General features: G+C 42.3%; 1 protein-coding gene across 2 annotated transcripts in view; it reads right to left on the bottom strand.

The window, feature by feature from the left end:
- Positions 1–13,895, bottom strand: part of ADARB2 (adenosine deaminase RNA specific B2 (inactive)) — a 718,056-nt gene that overhangs the window by 4,404 nt on the left and 699,757 nt on the right. For both annotated transcript variants that reach the window (XM_056519506.1, XM_056519508.1), the window contains one exon: positions 5,935–6,113. In XM_056519506.1, coding sequence (XP_056375481.1) covers positions 5,935–6,113 — 179 coding nt within the window. The remainder of the gene's footprint in view (positions 1–5,934; positions 6,114–13,895) is intronic.

Here is a 13,895-nt window from a genome sequence, read left to right as displayed (position 1 = left end):
GAAGGGGCGTGGTGGCTGTCACGAAGGGTGTGTGGCTGTGACATCACGAGCCTTTGGTGCCAATCACGGCCAGTTATCTGGCATGGAGCAAAGTTCGCTCCATGCACCTGATGACTGCGGTGCCGCAGCGGAGATTGCGGAGATCAGAAGTTGTATCCCCCATCCTTTGGATAGGGAATAAGATGTCTAGGCCGGGAGAACCCCTCTAACTATACCACCTCAGAGGTGTTGTAGACTGAGAACACAGCCTGATTTTTAAACAGCCTGAGGCACTGGTAAAATACTGCTTAGTCTACGTAAAACTAAGTTTTTGAATATGTCTCCCTAAATTTGTTGACATTTTTTAAAATTGAATATCTTTAAAAGAAACATTCTAAACCTATGCTGCTCTTCATGTCTTTACCCATATACCTTTTGTTTTCACAAACAGAATTTTTTCTATATTTTTTCTATAAAGCTCAGCATCTCCACTGCTCTTTACCTGACAAATCTTGAGACCTTTAAGGGGATAGAGCAAACACACATCTCCAGGCAGAACGCAGCTGCTAAAAGGTTCATAAGCCAAACTTCATTAGGTCTTGATCCCCTGCACTGCGGGGGGATTGTGTGTTGCTTGCTGACAAATGCCTTAAATTGTTGATTGAGAGTAGTACAGGGGATTGCGGCTTTATGAATTCTGTCCTTAGCGGCAAAATAAAAATGCATTCCGGTGAAGCTCGGTACACAAGACGTTCCTGTGACTAATATCGCGAAGGAAGAGCAAAAGTCTTTACTGTTGGCAGAATCCCCAAAAGGTCTCATAAAAGGTAACTTCTTATTAAAAAAAACACAGGTATGAAGAAAAAAACTGCACTAAAGAAATAAAACACTACACTGTTCTGCAGGCTTATTTACTGCCAGAAATAGAAGGGTTACATTTCCCTTGTGGTTTGTCGACGTCTTATCTATCGGAGAATTTAATTGACTAGTACTTCAAATGATATATTATATAAAGTAACAAGGGAGAGAATCTCAAGTGTCAATAGATCTTTTTCAGCTTAAGTAAAATGAATTATTTTGTCAATATCGGGAGCATTAACGTAAGTCGTGGTGAGTAATGGAGAAAGCTTTTATTTAGGAATTCAATTAGCTCCATTCACTGACTGCTTTCTAATTGGCAACCTTAAAGCGCACATAAATATCGGAGAACAGGATTGTTAAACGTGGTCGGAGAGATTCTTCTAGTTAACGGACTATGTAAAATGTGTTTGTTGGTTATTTATCTCTGTCTGTGATAAGTACCTGCGCTCGAGCGCTGCCTGAAAGGGGCCGAGATTACTGTTATTATGAGACGGCATAAATATTGAATGCTAAATTTCTGATATCGCAATGAAATAAAATAAAAAGGGCCACCTAACTGAGAGATCAGAATGATGATACGATTCATGCGGTGTATACTAAATATGATGCACCAGCTGTGTTCATGCTCTGAAGTCGCACATTTTTTGCACAGAAATGGTGATATCACTTAAATATCATCACTTGTGCCACAACAAATGCGCAACTTTTTGAGCACTTGTACAAAGGGAACTTTAAGAAGGAATAAAAATGTCCGGAAGGGGGCTTGGGCTCACATGGAATGTGCAAATCTCCATTACAAACCTTCATTACTTGTCACACCTAAAAATGCAGCAATATACACTAGCTCATGACTGGTGTATATTTCTGTGATGGGCCATGGACCTGCTGAAGACAAGTCTGCCTCTAAATAAATCCAGTGAATAAGAAATGGGTTAAACTCAACTCCAAAACGCTGCACATGATACATGTAGATAGTGTAAAAAAAGGGGTTTGAGAGGCACTGCACAGACTTTGGACGAGAAGGAAAGACTCAAGCAGCGCAGGACAACGAAAATTTTATTTTGGTAATGGGGACAACGCGTTTCGGCATTCACTAATGCCTTACTCAGGTCCACTTACAGTTCCCAGGGTCAGATTATGCTGCGTTCTGGGGTGCTGGTATGGAGGTCCTGTCAGGTTTCTGTGTCTCCAGACCATGGCAGCACAGAAACCTGACAGGACCTCCATACCAGCACCCCAGAACCCTGGGAACTGTTAGTGGACCTGAGGAAGGCATTAGTGAATGCCGAAACGCTTTGTCCCCATTACTAAAATAACATTTCCGTTGTCCTGTGCTGCTCGAGTCTTCCCTTGTTGTCCAAAGTCTCTGCAGTGCCTCTCAAACCAGTTTTTATATCTTCCTCCTGCTATTCCCTATCGGCCTCTAACCTTGGAATCCGATACCGGTCAGAGCGCAGCAGCCAGTACCTGCAATCACCTCTGTCATTACCACTGTTGCACATTCTAGTGCGGCTATTAACAAGGTCGGTAAACCACTTTGGTGTGGTGGAGGGTGCACACCAGTGAATATATCTCTACAGGGAGCGCCCCCTGTGTGTTTTTTATCTCTTCTCTCAAACTCTAATGTACATGTAATTATCTCAACAGATCATGTGGAGGGAGAGAAAAATCTATTGAAGATGTATGTGCATCTTAAAGGGGTACTCCGCTGGAAATGATTCACATCCTTCCAGTACTTATCAGCTGCTGTATACTACAGAGGAAGTTCTTTTCTTTTTGAATTTCCTTTTTGTCTGACCACAGTGCTCTCTGCTGACACCTCTGCCCGTATCAGGAACTGTCCAGAGCAGGAGCAAATCCCCATAGCAATCCTCTCCTGCTCTGGACAGTTCCTGACATGGACAGGGGTGTCAGCAGAAAGCACTGTGGTCAGACAGAAAGGAAATTTAAGAAGAAAATAACTTCCTCTGTAGTATACAGCAGCTGATAAGTACTATAAGGATTAAGATTTTTACAAATCTGTTTAACTTTCTGGCACCAGTTGATAAAAAAAAAAAAGAAAAAAGTTTTCCAGCAGAGTACCCCTTGAAGGGTTTATGCTCTCCTTAAACTCATTGAAAAACCAGCAAAGAACATGTGCCACTTCTGCCTTTCTACAGGGGTAACATAACTTTAAGTAGAAAACCATATTGGATCATGATAATCCTTTCTATGGCCCATATATCTATGAGCAGTTACATCCCATTTGGCAACACAGATTAAATGCTTTCTCCATATCCTCAGAAAATCTAAAGACGCTCATTCATAGAGATAATGTTACGGAATACTCCTGCCATGTTATAGTCTGTTATGTTTGAATGCAGAGTCAGTTGTTAGGCAACATTTTTGTTGTTGATGTCATAGTAAGAGATCTATTCCATGTGTTTGCTGTGGTCTGGCTTAAATTTTAGAGAACCACTTATGAGCATTCTTGGTGATTTATAATGCAATGGCAACGATTGGCTGACAAACTGCAGAACAAGACTCAATGGCTCCCAGTACCCACTTACCATAGAAATTTTAGGAGGGCTGATCCCGAGGGTAAGTAGCGTCCATGTAGTCAATTTACCTACTGTGCCACCTCATTGCACATAAAGCATTACACAGCTCTCACTTACGTCAATTGGTTGTAATGCTTGGATGTGCAGGTGCTCCCTACTATGGGATGCTACTTCCCTTTACACCTAGTCTTAATAAGCTATCATTTGTTTTTTAAATGAACTGGTGCCAGAAAGTTAAACAGATCTGTAAATTACTTCAGTACTTATTATCAGCTGTATGCTACAGAGGAAATTCTTTTCTTTTTGAATTTCTTTTTTGTCTTGTCCACAGTGCTCTCTGCTGACACCTCTGTCCGTGTCAGGAACTGTCCAGAGCAGCATAGGTTTGCTATGGGGATTTTCTCCTGCTCTGGACAGTTCCTGATACGGGCATCAGGTGTCAGCAGAGAGCACTGTGGACAAGACAAAAAATAAATTCCAAAAGAAATGAATTTCCTCTGTAGCATACAGCTACTAACAAGTACTGGAAGGGTAAAGATTTTTTAATAGAAGTCATTTACAAATCTGTTTAACTTTCTATTATCAGTTGATCTAATAATTTTTTTTCCACCAGAGTTCCACCTGTTTAACTTTCTGGCACCAGTTGATTAAACAAAAATGTTTTCCACCGGAGTACCCCTTTAATGCATTTCCTCTGCGTTTACAAGGGACCAGGAAGTCCTCAAGATATGAGCAGGTACCTGGTAAGTATTAGAATGGCGGCTGTTGGGAATCACTTAGTTTGCCCCTTTAAATATAAAAGAATCCTGCTGGACAACCCATTTATTAAACTGTATTTGTCAGAGCCAATTCATTTAAGGGGGTGCTGGTAGTATAGGGAAGAGTAATTCTAGATCTTCATATCTAAAGCACATACATAACATCTCTTTTACTGGGTTGTATGCAAAACCAAATGTACACGGCAGAAAAACTCCCAATACCGAAACCAGCCCGAGAATGCTATTTCTTCAGGTCATCACTGATCCATATTATCTCAGGCAAAAACCTCTTACCAGTAAATATATCACCCAGCAAGTCCCATCTCTGTGCTCAGAATACTAGGCACGTCACTCATGCAGTTAACAAGGGTAATCAGGCAGCATAATGTTTTTTACAGTCCATAAAATCCCACAAATCCTTATAAATAATACAACTGCTAAACAAAACAAATAGATTATGGTGTATTTTATAAATACTCCTTGATGCCCCCCATAGCTTGTAAGCTCATATGGGCAAGGGGGTCCTTTGTCCTTTGTGTAGGTCACTAGTTTTGTCTTTTGTTCTGTATGCATGTGTTCATAATGCAATATTTATAAATAGTATTTTTATTTAATATATATATATATATATATATATATATATATATATATAGACACAGCAAAATGAGCAACATGTTTTTTACTGATCAAAAAATGAACAAAAATCTATTTAAGTCAGTAGTAAAATGGCCGTGCGCATACACATTCATTTTATGGCCGTATTTCTTAAAGGGGTACTCCGCCCCTAGGCATCTTATCTCCTATACAAAGAATAGGGCATAAGATGTCTGATTGCGGGGGTCCCCCACAAACTCCCTGCTGCACCCGGCATTCGTTTAGAGCATCGGGCCCACGCCGGAGGCTCGTGACGTCACGACCACGCCCCGATCGTGATGTCATGACCACGCCCCCCCAATGCAAGTCTATGGGAGGGGGCGTGATGGCCGTCACGCCCCCTCCCATAGACTTGCATTGAGGGGGCATGGCTGTGACGTCACCAGTGGAGAGTGACCTTGACGTCATGAGCCTCTGCACTGCATCGCCAGTCTTCTGGCACTGAGCAAAATTGGATAGGGGATAAGATGTACCCCTCTAGGGGCGGAGTACCCCTTTAAGCTTTTAAATAAACTGATTTTTATCCCAGCTGTTTTTTTTTTTTCAAAATTTTTTTTTTTTTATGGCTGAATAAGTTGTATACATTGTGTGAACATGGCCTTGTAATGATTTAGGACAATATAAAATACTTTTTTAAAGGGGTACTCCGGCACTAAGACATCTTATCCCCTATCCAAAGGATAGGGGATAAGATGCCAGATCGCTTTGGTCCTGCTGCTGGGGACCCCCGTGATCTTGCACGCAGCACCCCGTTAGAATCAATCCCCAGAGCACGTTCGCTCCGGGTCTGATTACTGGTGATCATGGGGGCCGGAGCATTGTGACGTCAAGGCCCCCCCCTGAATGCAAGCCTATGGGAGGGGGCGTGACAGCTGCATCACGCCCCCTCCCATAGGATTGCATTCAGGGGGGGGGGGGAATGTGACATCACACGGGGGTGGGGCCGTGACGTCACAATGGTCCGGCCCCCGTGATCGCCAGTAATCAGACCCTGAGCGAATGTGCTCCGGGGACTGATTCTAACGGGGTGCTGCGTGCAAGATCACGGGGGTCCCCAGCGGCTAGGGGATAAGATGTCTTAGCGCCGGAGTACCCCTTTAATACATTTTGTACTGGAGATGAATTATGGACACATACTGTACCTTTCCATATAACCTCGACCACCGAACATATAGTAAGTGTTTGCAGAGTCTGGATGGCCCCCCACAGCTTCTTTTCCCTGTTGTTGCATTAATGATTTCCAGATCCGAACTTCCCATAATCCAATTAATACTAACACTTGGAGATTTCCCTGGCTGACGAGCTTGAGCGTTGTTCACACCTGCCCCAAAATCAAAAAGAAGAACCAATGTCATCCCATGGTGAATATGAGTGTACATTGAATAGATACACAGTTGCAGACCATGCAGAGGTATGAAGACAAGGTTGGTGGTTCCACTTTAACTGTATAATTATTTTAAATTGTATTTTTTGCCACTTTTAATTTTTTCCATTTACTTTGATGTAAAAATAAACAATTGCAGTTGAAATTGATCACTACATTTCAGCACAACAGACTGTACCCCTGACTAGTAAAAAAAAAAAAAAAACTAAAAAAATCAAAGTTTAGAGCTCACAGTAAAATTAATTGTAACTTTATTATACTGTATTTAAGATAGTAATAATGGAAAGACTACTCTGCCTGACAATAGATAAGTTAATGATAGTACTGATGTAGCAGGGTTAACAGTGAGACCTGGTGCGTTAAGGCATCTTTGACTATTAAAGCAGAACTCCAGCCAAAATTAACTGATCCCCTTTTCATAGAATAGGGGATAAGCAGCTGATCGGGGGGGGGGTTGCTGGTCCGACTGCTGGGACACCCCTCAATCTCTGGAATGGGACCCCGACTCTCTTAGTGAGGAGAAATTAATGAAGCTCATGCCATCTACCACACACGCTTCTCACGGAGAGCCGATTCCCATTATGGACCCAAGGGGTTTCTGACCCTTCCCCAAAAATCCCAGTATATTTAAAAATCCCCAGTTGAGGAGCATGGCAATGCCATTGTGGGTGGGTGGATAGCGGGGTGGAAGGGATTTACTAAAATAATGTTATCCTCCCCACCCACTGCAGCATAGCCATTGCCCCCTGGAGACCATGTGACTTATGACATATTGGGGGGTATTTTTCAAAACTGGTTGTTCTATGTGGTTTTTTACCCTATTTTTATTTATTTTTTGCTGTGTTTTCGATGGACTTGCGCCAAATTTATCATTTGTCGCATGCTATATCGTAACTTTGGCGTTTATTGGGGCTTACTAGCCAAAACTGATGATATGGCACTTTTTTATGCCAGTTTAAAAATGACTTTGAATTGCGACAAAATTGCGGTATTAGTAACCGTTTTTGCGACAAAGTATAAAAGGGGCTAATAGTAAATTCCGACCACTGCAAAAAAGAAGCTGTCAAAAGTTGATTTGCAGTCGGAACCTGAAAACGACGTAATGACAAAGGCGCAATGAAAAGTCGCAAATCGCAATGTCTCAGTGGAAATGCGACATCAGTAAAATGAAGACCTACATTACAGCACTTCCAGGTGTGGGTCCCCTGCATGAAAATGGGACAAAGTGGCCCATATTACACAATATTATAACTTGGCATCATGGGTTCAAAGGCATAAAGGGGTACTCCGGTGGAAAACTATTTTTTTTTTTAATCAACTGGTGCCAGATAGTTAAACAGATTTGTAACTTACTTCTATTTAAATATCTTAATCCTTCCAGTACTTATAAGATGCTGTATGCTCCAGAGGAAGTTCTTTTCTTTTTGAATTTCCTTTCTGTCTGACCACAGTGCTCTCTGCGGACACCTCTGTCCATGTCAGGAACTGTCCAGAGTAGGAGCAAATCCTCATGGCAAACCTCTCCTGCTCTGGACAGTTCTTGACATGGACAAAGGTGTCAGCAGAGAGCACTGTGGTCAGACAGAAAATACATTCAAAAAGAAAATAACTTCCTGTGGAGCATACAGCAGCTGATAAGTACTGTAAGGATTAAGATTTTTAAAGAGAAGTAATTTACAAATCTGTTTAACTTTCTGGTACCAGTTGATTTAAAAAAAAAAAAGTTTTCCACTGGAGTACCCCTTTAAGAAAATAAAATTCTGGAATACCCCTTTAATTCTACACTAGGAATGGCAAGAAAAAAAAAATCCCAGCTTCCCATTCCGGCAATTAAAATGCTAAGCACTGGCGTCTATTCTTTTTACATTTGGGCTGTTTAACTTGAGATATGAACTTATCTTTCATAAGTTAAATAATTGCTGCCAAATTTCCTGTCTGGTATCAGATATGATCTGAGCTGAATCGGGATTTGTGGCGGCGAGAGCTTTATTCACACTGGTTGGGTGACATTTTCGATCACATCATTACTTAATGAACAGCTCCGGCCGACAGACACTGCATGTTTTGCTAGCATTTTGTAGGATATTAATAAAAAATGCCATTTAATGATGGCAGGACAAATGTTCCCATCTACATATTACAAAAAGATGTATGTCAGCCGCACAGGAGGGTGGCACTACCGTGTTTCCATGGAGCCGCGCTTAATGGGGGTTTAATAGGAATCCGGAGATGATTAGAGGGATTTCTGGAGATGGATGATTTCCAAAAAAATATAGCTTTTAAAGTCAAGTGAATATAATGGACCTAACATACAACTAAGTGAGAATGCACTGTGGGAAATAGCGCAATAGTCACGTGCAAAGTGGAGTAATGAAAATATAAGATTTATGTTTTATTTTTTGTGTGAATTTTTTTTGTATGAAAATTTATTGTGATTCACGAATAATTTAATTTTTTTTTGCAAGTGTCATGTTTAAAGGGGTACTCCAGTGGAAAACTTTTTTTTAAATCAACTGATGTTAGAAAGTTAAACAGATTTGTAAATTACTTCTATTAAATTTTTTTAATCCTTCCAATACTTTATAGGGGCTGTATACTAAAGAGAAAGCCAAAAAAGAAATGCATTTTCTCTGATGTCATGACCACAGTGCTCTCTGCTGACCTCTGCTGTCCATTTTAGGAATCGTCCAAAATAGGAGAAAATCCCCATAGCAAACATATGCTGCTCTGGACAGTTCCTAAAATGGACAGCAGAGGTCAGCAGAGAGCACTGTGGTCAGGACATCAGAGGAAATGCATTTCTTTTTTTGATTTCTCTTTAGTATAAAGCCCCTAAAAAGTACTGGAAGGATTAAGATTTTTTAATAGAAGTGATTTACAAATATTTTTAACTTTCTGGCACCAGTTGATTTAAAAAAAAAGTTTTACACGGGAGTACCCCTTTAAATAAAATTAAAGGGGTACTCCAGCGCTAAGACATCTTATTCCCTATCCAAGGGATAGGGGATAAGATGCCTGATCGCGGGGGCCCCGCCGCTGGGGACCCCCGTGATCTTGCATGTAGCACCCCGTTATAATCAGTCCCAGAGCATATTTGCTCCGGGTCTGATTACTGGCAATCACGGGGGCCGGAGCATTGTGATGTCACAGCCCCGCCCCCGTGTGATGTCACGCTCTGCCCCCTCAATGCAAGCCTATGGGAGGGGGCGTGACAGCTGTCTGTGTATCCATTGTCTGTGTATTCATTAATGTAGCTTCTAATTTGGCCACATTATACCTCTAATTCTAATTTAGACCCACACAGGTGATCTGTAAGTGGATATTTTATTGATCCGGATCAGAATGAAGGCCGAACCTTAGCAACAGGTAGTCACACTACCCCTGCCCTCCTACAGCCCACTCAGGCTTATTTGACTCCCTAAACGCTGGGAACTTTATGCAAAGCCTCAAGGTATCAATCAAGCCTGATCGGGTGGGAGGAGATCAGGGACTCTGCCTCCGTGCTTACTTATCTGGCAACGGGATCGGAGCAGCAAGAAAGTTAAAGGAGTACTCCTTCAATCACCTATCCACAGGATTGGAGGAGGTCTGGCTGCAGAGACTCTCACCAACTGCCAGAGCAATGGGCCCTAATCCTCTGATTGCTTTAAATGGAGCACTGGTCGAGTATGGACCTTGCCACTCCAAGTCTATTGCACTAATGAGAGTGCTGTGGACAGGTGGGACTGGAATTGCTGTTAAAATTGAATTTGAATAAATATACATATTTTTGAATATAAATCTATTTGACATTTTCTTATAATTGTCCTAATATAAGAAAATGTAAATGTAATAGAAGACGTGCACGGTCTGCCTCCTATCTCTAATGTGACCCAAGCTAATTTATGCAGAAGACATCTTGCAGGGGATTTATGAAAGCTTTACTCATGTTCTGCAAAATTAATCTAGTTTTGCAGTGACATTTTTAAGATGAAAATATTTTCCCAGATAAATCCCTTGGACACAGCGCTGTGTTTTTCATCTGTCAGCGTTCAGGTGAGCTATAGGAAAGGCATATGAGGAAGATGATTTAAGTCATAATCACTTGTCTTGTATTCAAAGGGACCAACTCTACAAGGACTTTACTATAGTGTGTGCTGCACTGTGTAGATAGGTAGAATTGTAGCAATGCTGGCTTAAAATAAAGAGAACAAAAACCCCATTAATAACTATTCAAAATGGAGATATCCATCATAGAAATTAGTGACATACTGCTGGCATGGGCCATGAATGTCCTCCTATAGGTAGGTCAGACCACTAAGATGAATTGGAAACAACACCAAGAAGACTATTGTCTCCTGTTGGCTCCAGGGAACGTTTTTGGGCAGCCACATTCAAGGCTATTGAGTCATGACTATGAAGACCATCCATATGGCCCCCTGAGGAAAGCCAAATAAAGCTAAAACGGGGGGAAAAAAAGGCTCATCATCTTCTTAGTGTCATAGGCACTGTTCTAGTAATCGGTAAAATGTGGTCACAATGGTTGTATCTCTGCCGATCAAACATTGGTGTCAGACAAGTATTTAAGGGGTTAAGAGACTGGGTGTAGAAGTCACTGTAGTTCAGTTTAGGAGGAGGAGGGGACATAGGGGTCAGGTGGAGGAGGACAGAGGGGTCTGGAGGTGGAAGAAGACTTAGGAGTCTGGAGGGGACAGAGGGGTCTACAAGAGGAGGACAGAGGGGTCTGGAGGCGGAAGAAGACTTAAGAGTCTGGAGGGGACAGAGGGGTCTACAAGAGGAGGACAGATGGGTCTGGAGGGGAATGAGGCATCTGGAAGAGGACAGTACTTTGGTGGGGTTCAAACGAACTGAAAAGATACAGTGTCTGACTGGGCAGCTTAGTCTTAAATGTCCGGGTCTATTTTTGGCCCTAGTCCAGGCCTGCCTGTATCTGCTTTTACATTTTGGCCTACATGTACGGTATATCCACTTCACACTTCGCAATAAATGACAAGAAAAGTTTACTTAAGGTCCTGTGTAATCTTAATGTGACCATGACGGATGTTTCGCCTCTGGAAGTAAACATCTACGTTTTTTAATCTAGTGATAACAAGCAGAACTCTTAGAACAGTGTTAAAGACGTGAAAAGACAGAGTATATCATAAAAAGCAAACTTGTAATCTGATTTATGCCACCCTATTTTATAGCAGTATATAATATAGGAGTAGAAGCTGAGCTTTGTGATATATAGGTTACTAAGATATGAAGCAGGATTTCTTGGTAAAAAGTTAAGTAAAAACTGACAGTGAGAGTACTGCTAACCCAACCTACCTGCAATGAGAATTCTGTTGAACTGCCCACTCACAATGAGAGTCCTGGTGACCCCACCCACACACAGTGAGAGTCCTGCTGATCCCACCTACCTGCAATGAGAGCCCTGCTGACCTGCCCATTCACAGTGAGAGTCCTGGTGACCCCACCCACACACAGTGAGAGTCTGCTGATCCCACCTACCTGCAGTGAGAGTCCTGCTGACCCCACCTACCTGCAATGAGAGTCCTGCTGACCTGCCCATTCACAATGAGAGTCCTGCTGTCCCCAACTACACACAGTGAGAGTCCTTCTTAACCCCCACACACACAAGGAGAGTCCTGCTTACCCCCCCACACACACAGTGAGAGTCCTGCTTACCCTCCCCCCCCCACACACAATGAGAGTCCTGCTTACCCCCCCCCCCACACACACACAGTGAGAGTCCTGCTTACCCTCCCCCCCCCACACACACATAGTGAGAGTCCTGCTTACCCTCCCCCCCCCCCACACACACAGTGGGAGTCCTGCTTACCCTCCCCCTCCCCCACACACACATTGAGAGTCCTCCCTACCAAGCAGAAGCCAAACAGAATTTTCAATAAATTTTTGGACACTGTTTTTATTTTATTTTAGGAGAGAAAGGAAAAGTAGCTTTTCCTTAAAGGTCAGCATGTCACTCCAACTTGGAGTCTTAGAAACTGACTGGGAATGTATGCCAACTAGAGATAAGCGAACTTACAGTAATTTGATTCGTCACAAACTTCTCGGCTCGGCCATTGCTGACTTTAGCCTGCATAAATGAGTTCACCTTTCAGGTGCTCCGGTGGCTGGAAAAGGTGGATACAGTCCTAGGAGAGAGTCTCCACCTGAAAGCTGAACTAATTTATGCAGGCTAAAGTCAGCAACTGCCGAGAAGTTTGTGACGAATGAAATTACTGCAAGTTCGCTCATCTCTAATGCCAACCAAAGTGGTAATGTTTCTGCTGAGAGTTGTACTGTGCTTCCCAATTTGTTTAGCAAAAGACATCTCCCAGCCACTACAAAATAGCAGTGTAGTAAATGCTATCATAAGCTAAACTATGAGGTTACTCTGGTAAACAACATGGGCAGCCATTCCTAAATATGCTTATGCAGATGACAGGAATTAAGTGTTTATGCAGATTTTAATCTCGTCTCTGGAGCTCTCTAATTATAAGGTACGCGCGGCAAGTGACACGTTATTAAGCTTGTTATGATAGCAGCTTTCTTTATTTAAAACAGCCATGTTAGCGGCAGAATGGAGCCACACTCCACACCAATAATGTAGACAAGGCCAAGGATGATTACGGAGACTTCCAAACTAATGCGCTATTTATTTTACTCGATATTGGCATCGGCAAAATGGGATCCTTACTGAGGACATAATGAGACAGAGGGAGCAGAACTCACGCTGGGATCATATACAGTATCTTCTTAATCTTCAAACACATATCTCCTGGTGTAAGAAATTAGAATCTATAATATATCTATTCCTCTGTTACTTTTGCAATGATTTTTGCCAATGTTTTTTTTCTATTATAAGTTTGTAGGTAATTTAGGGAAGTGATTAGGGGAGTGGGTTAGGGAATTCTTGCTAAATGTAGCTCCTGCTTCTCTGGTCAGGTACTGCCTGTTTCCAGCGGCTGAAGGTGCATCCCCCATTGTATGCATTTTATGCTGGGGATCGCCCTTAGTAACGGACCACAAGGGCAGGATCCTGCTCCCCCAGAACTGCATTTGGGGTTGAGCATTTTCTGCCATTTGAAACCACTTTTTTTTCTTGTTGTTCAAATCTTATATTTAGAGGTGTATAAACTCCAAATTGAATGCACCTTAATCAATATTATAGGCATCATTTTGGTGCACTTGTGAGGTCGGCAACATATCAGCCTACTTGGGTGGGGCTCATAGCCTTCCTCCCTCCTCCCATTATATGTGTGCTTTGTCACACTGGAGGTAAGTGGGAGAAGACTGTGAGTTGGACCTAATGCTGCTGTATTTGCCCACTGGTCCCTGGTTTTGCCCATACGGCACAGGTAGGTTAGTGTTAGGTCCCGTGCCACTTGAGAAACCTTGGCGTTGGTGTGCGGGCTCAGTTATGTCCTTCATATAAGAATATACAGGCTAATGTCTCAATTTTAACATCAGTTTGAGGGTTAATCATATGTTACTGTCTACATCATCTACCACAGTCGTGCACCTAAATGTATGTATTTATTCTCAGCGGCTGAAGGTGGTCAGGAAAGTCGAAAGAAACTAAAGCCAAGAAGCTACACAGCTTGCGTAACTCCCATTGATTTTGTTGGGAATTAAGCAAATAGCATAGCCCCACTGTTTATGTAACTCCCCAAATTATGGAAACAGATTGTGTAACATCACTGCTTCGGCTGCTATAAGCTTTCCAAACCA

Source organism: Hyla sarda, chromosome 5, assembly GCF_029499605.1.
Source record: "Hyla sarda isolate aHylSar1 chromosome 5, aHylSar1.hap1, whole genome shotgun sequence".
In the NCBI taxonomy this organism is placed as follows: domain Eukaryota; kingdom Metazoa; phylum Chordata; class Amphibia; order Anura; family Hylidae; genus Hyla; species Hyla sarda.
Note: the sequence above shows the minus strand (reverse complement) of the source record. Positions and strands in the feature narration are given on the sequence as shown.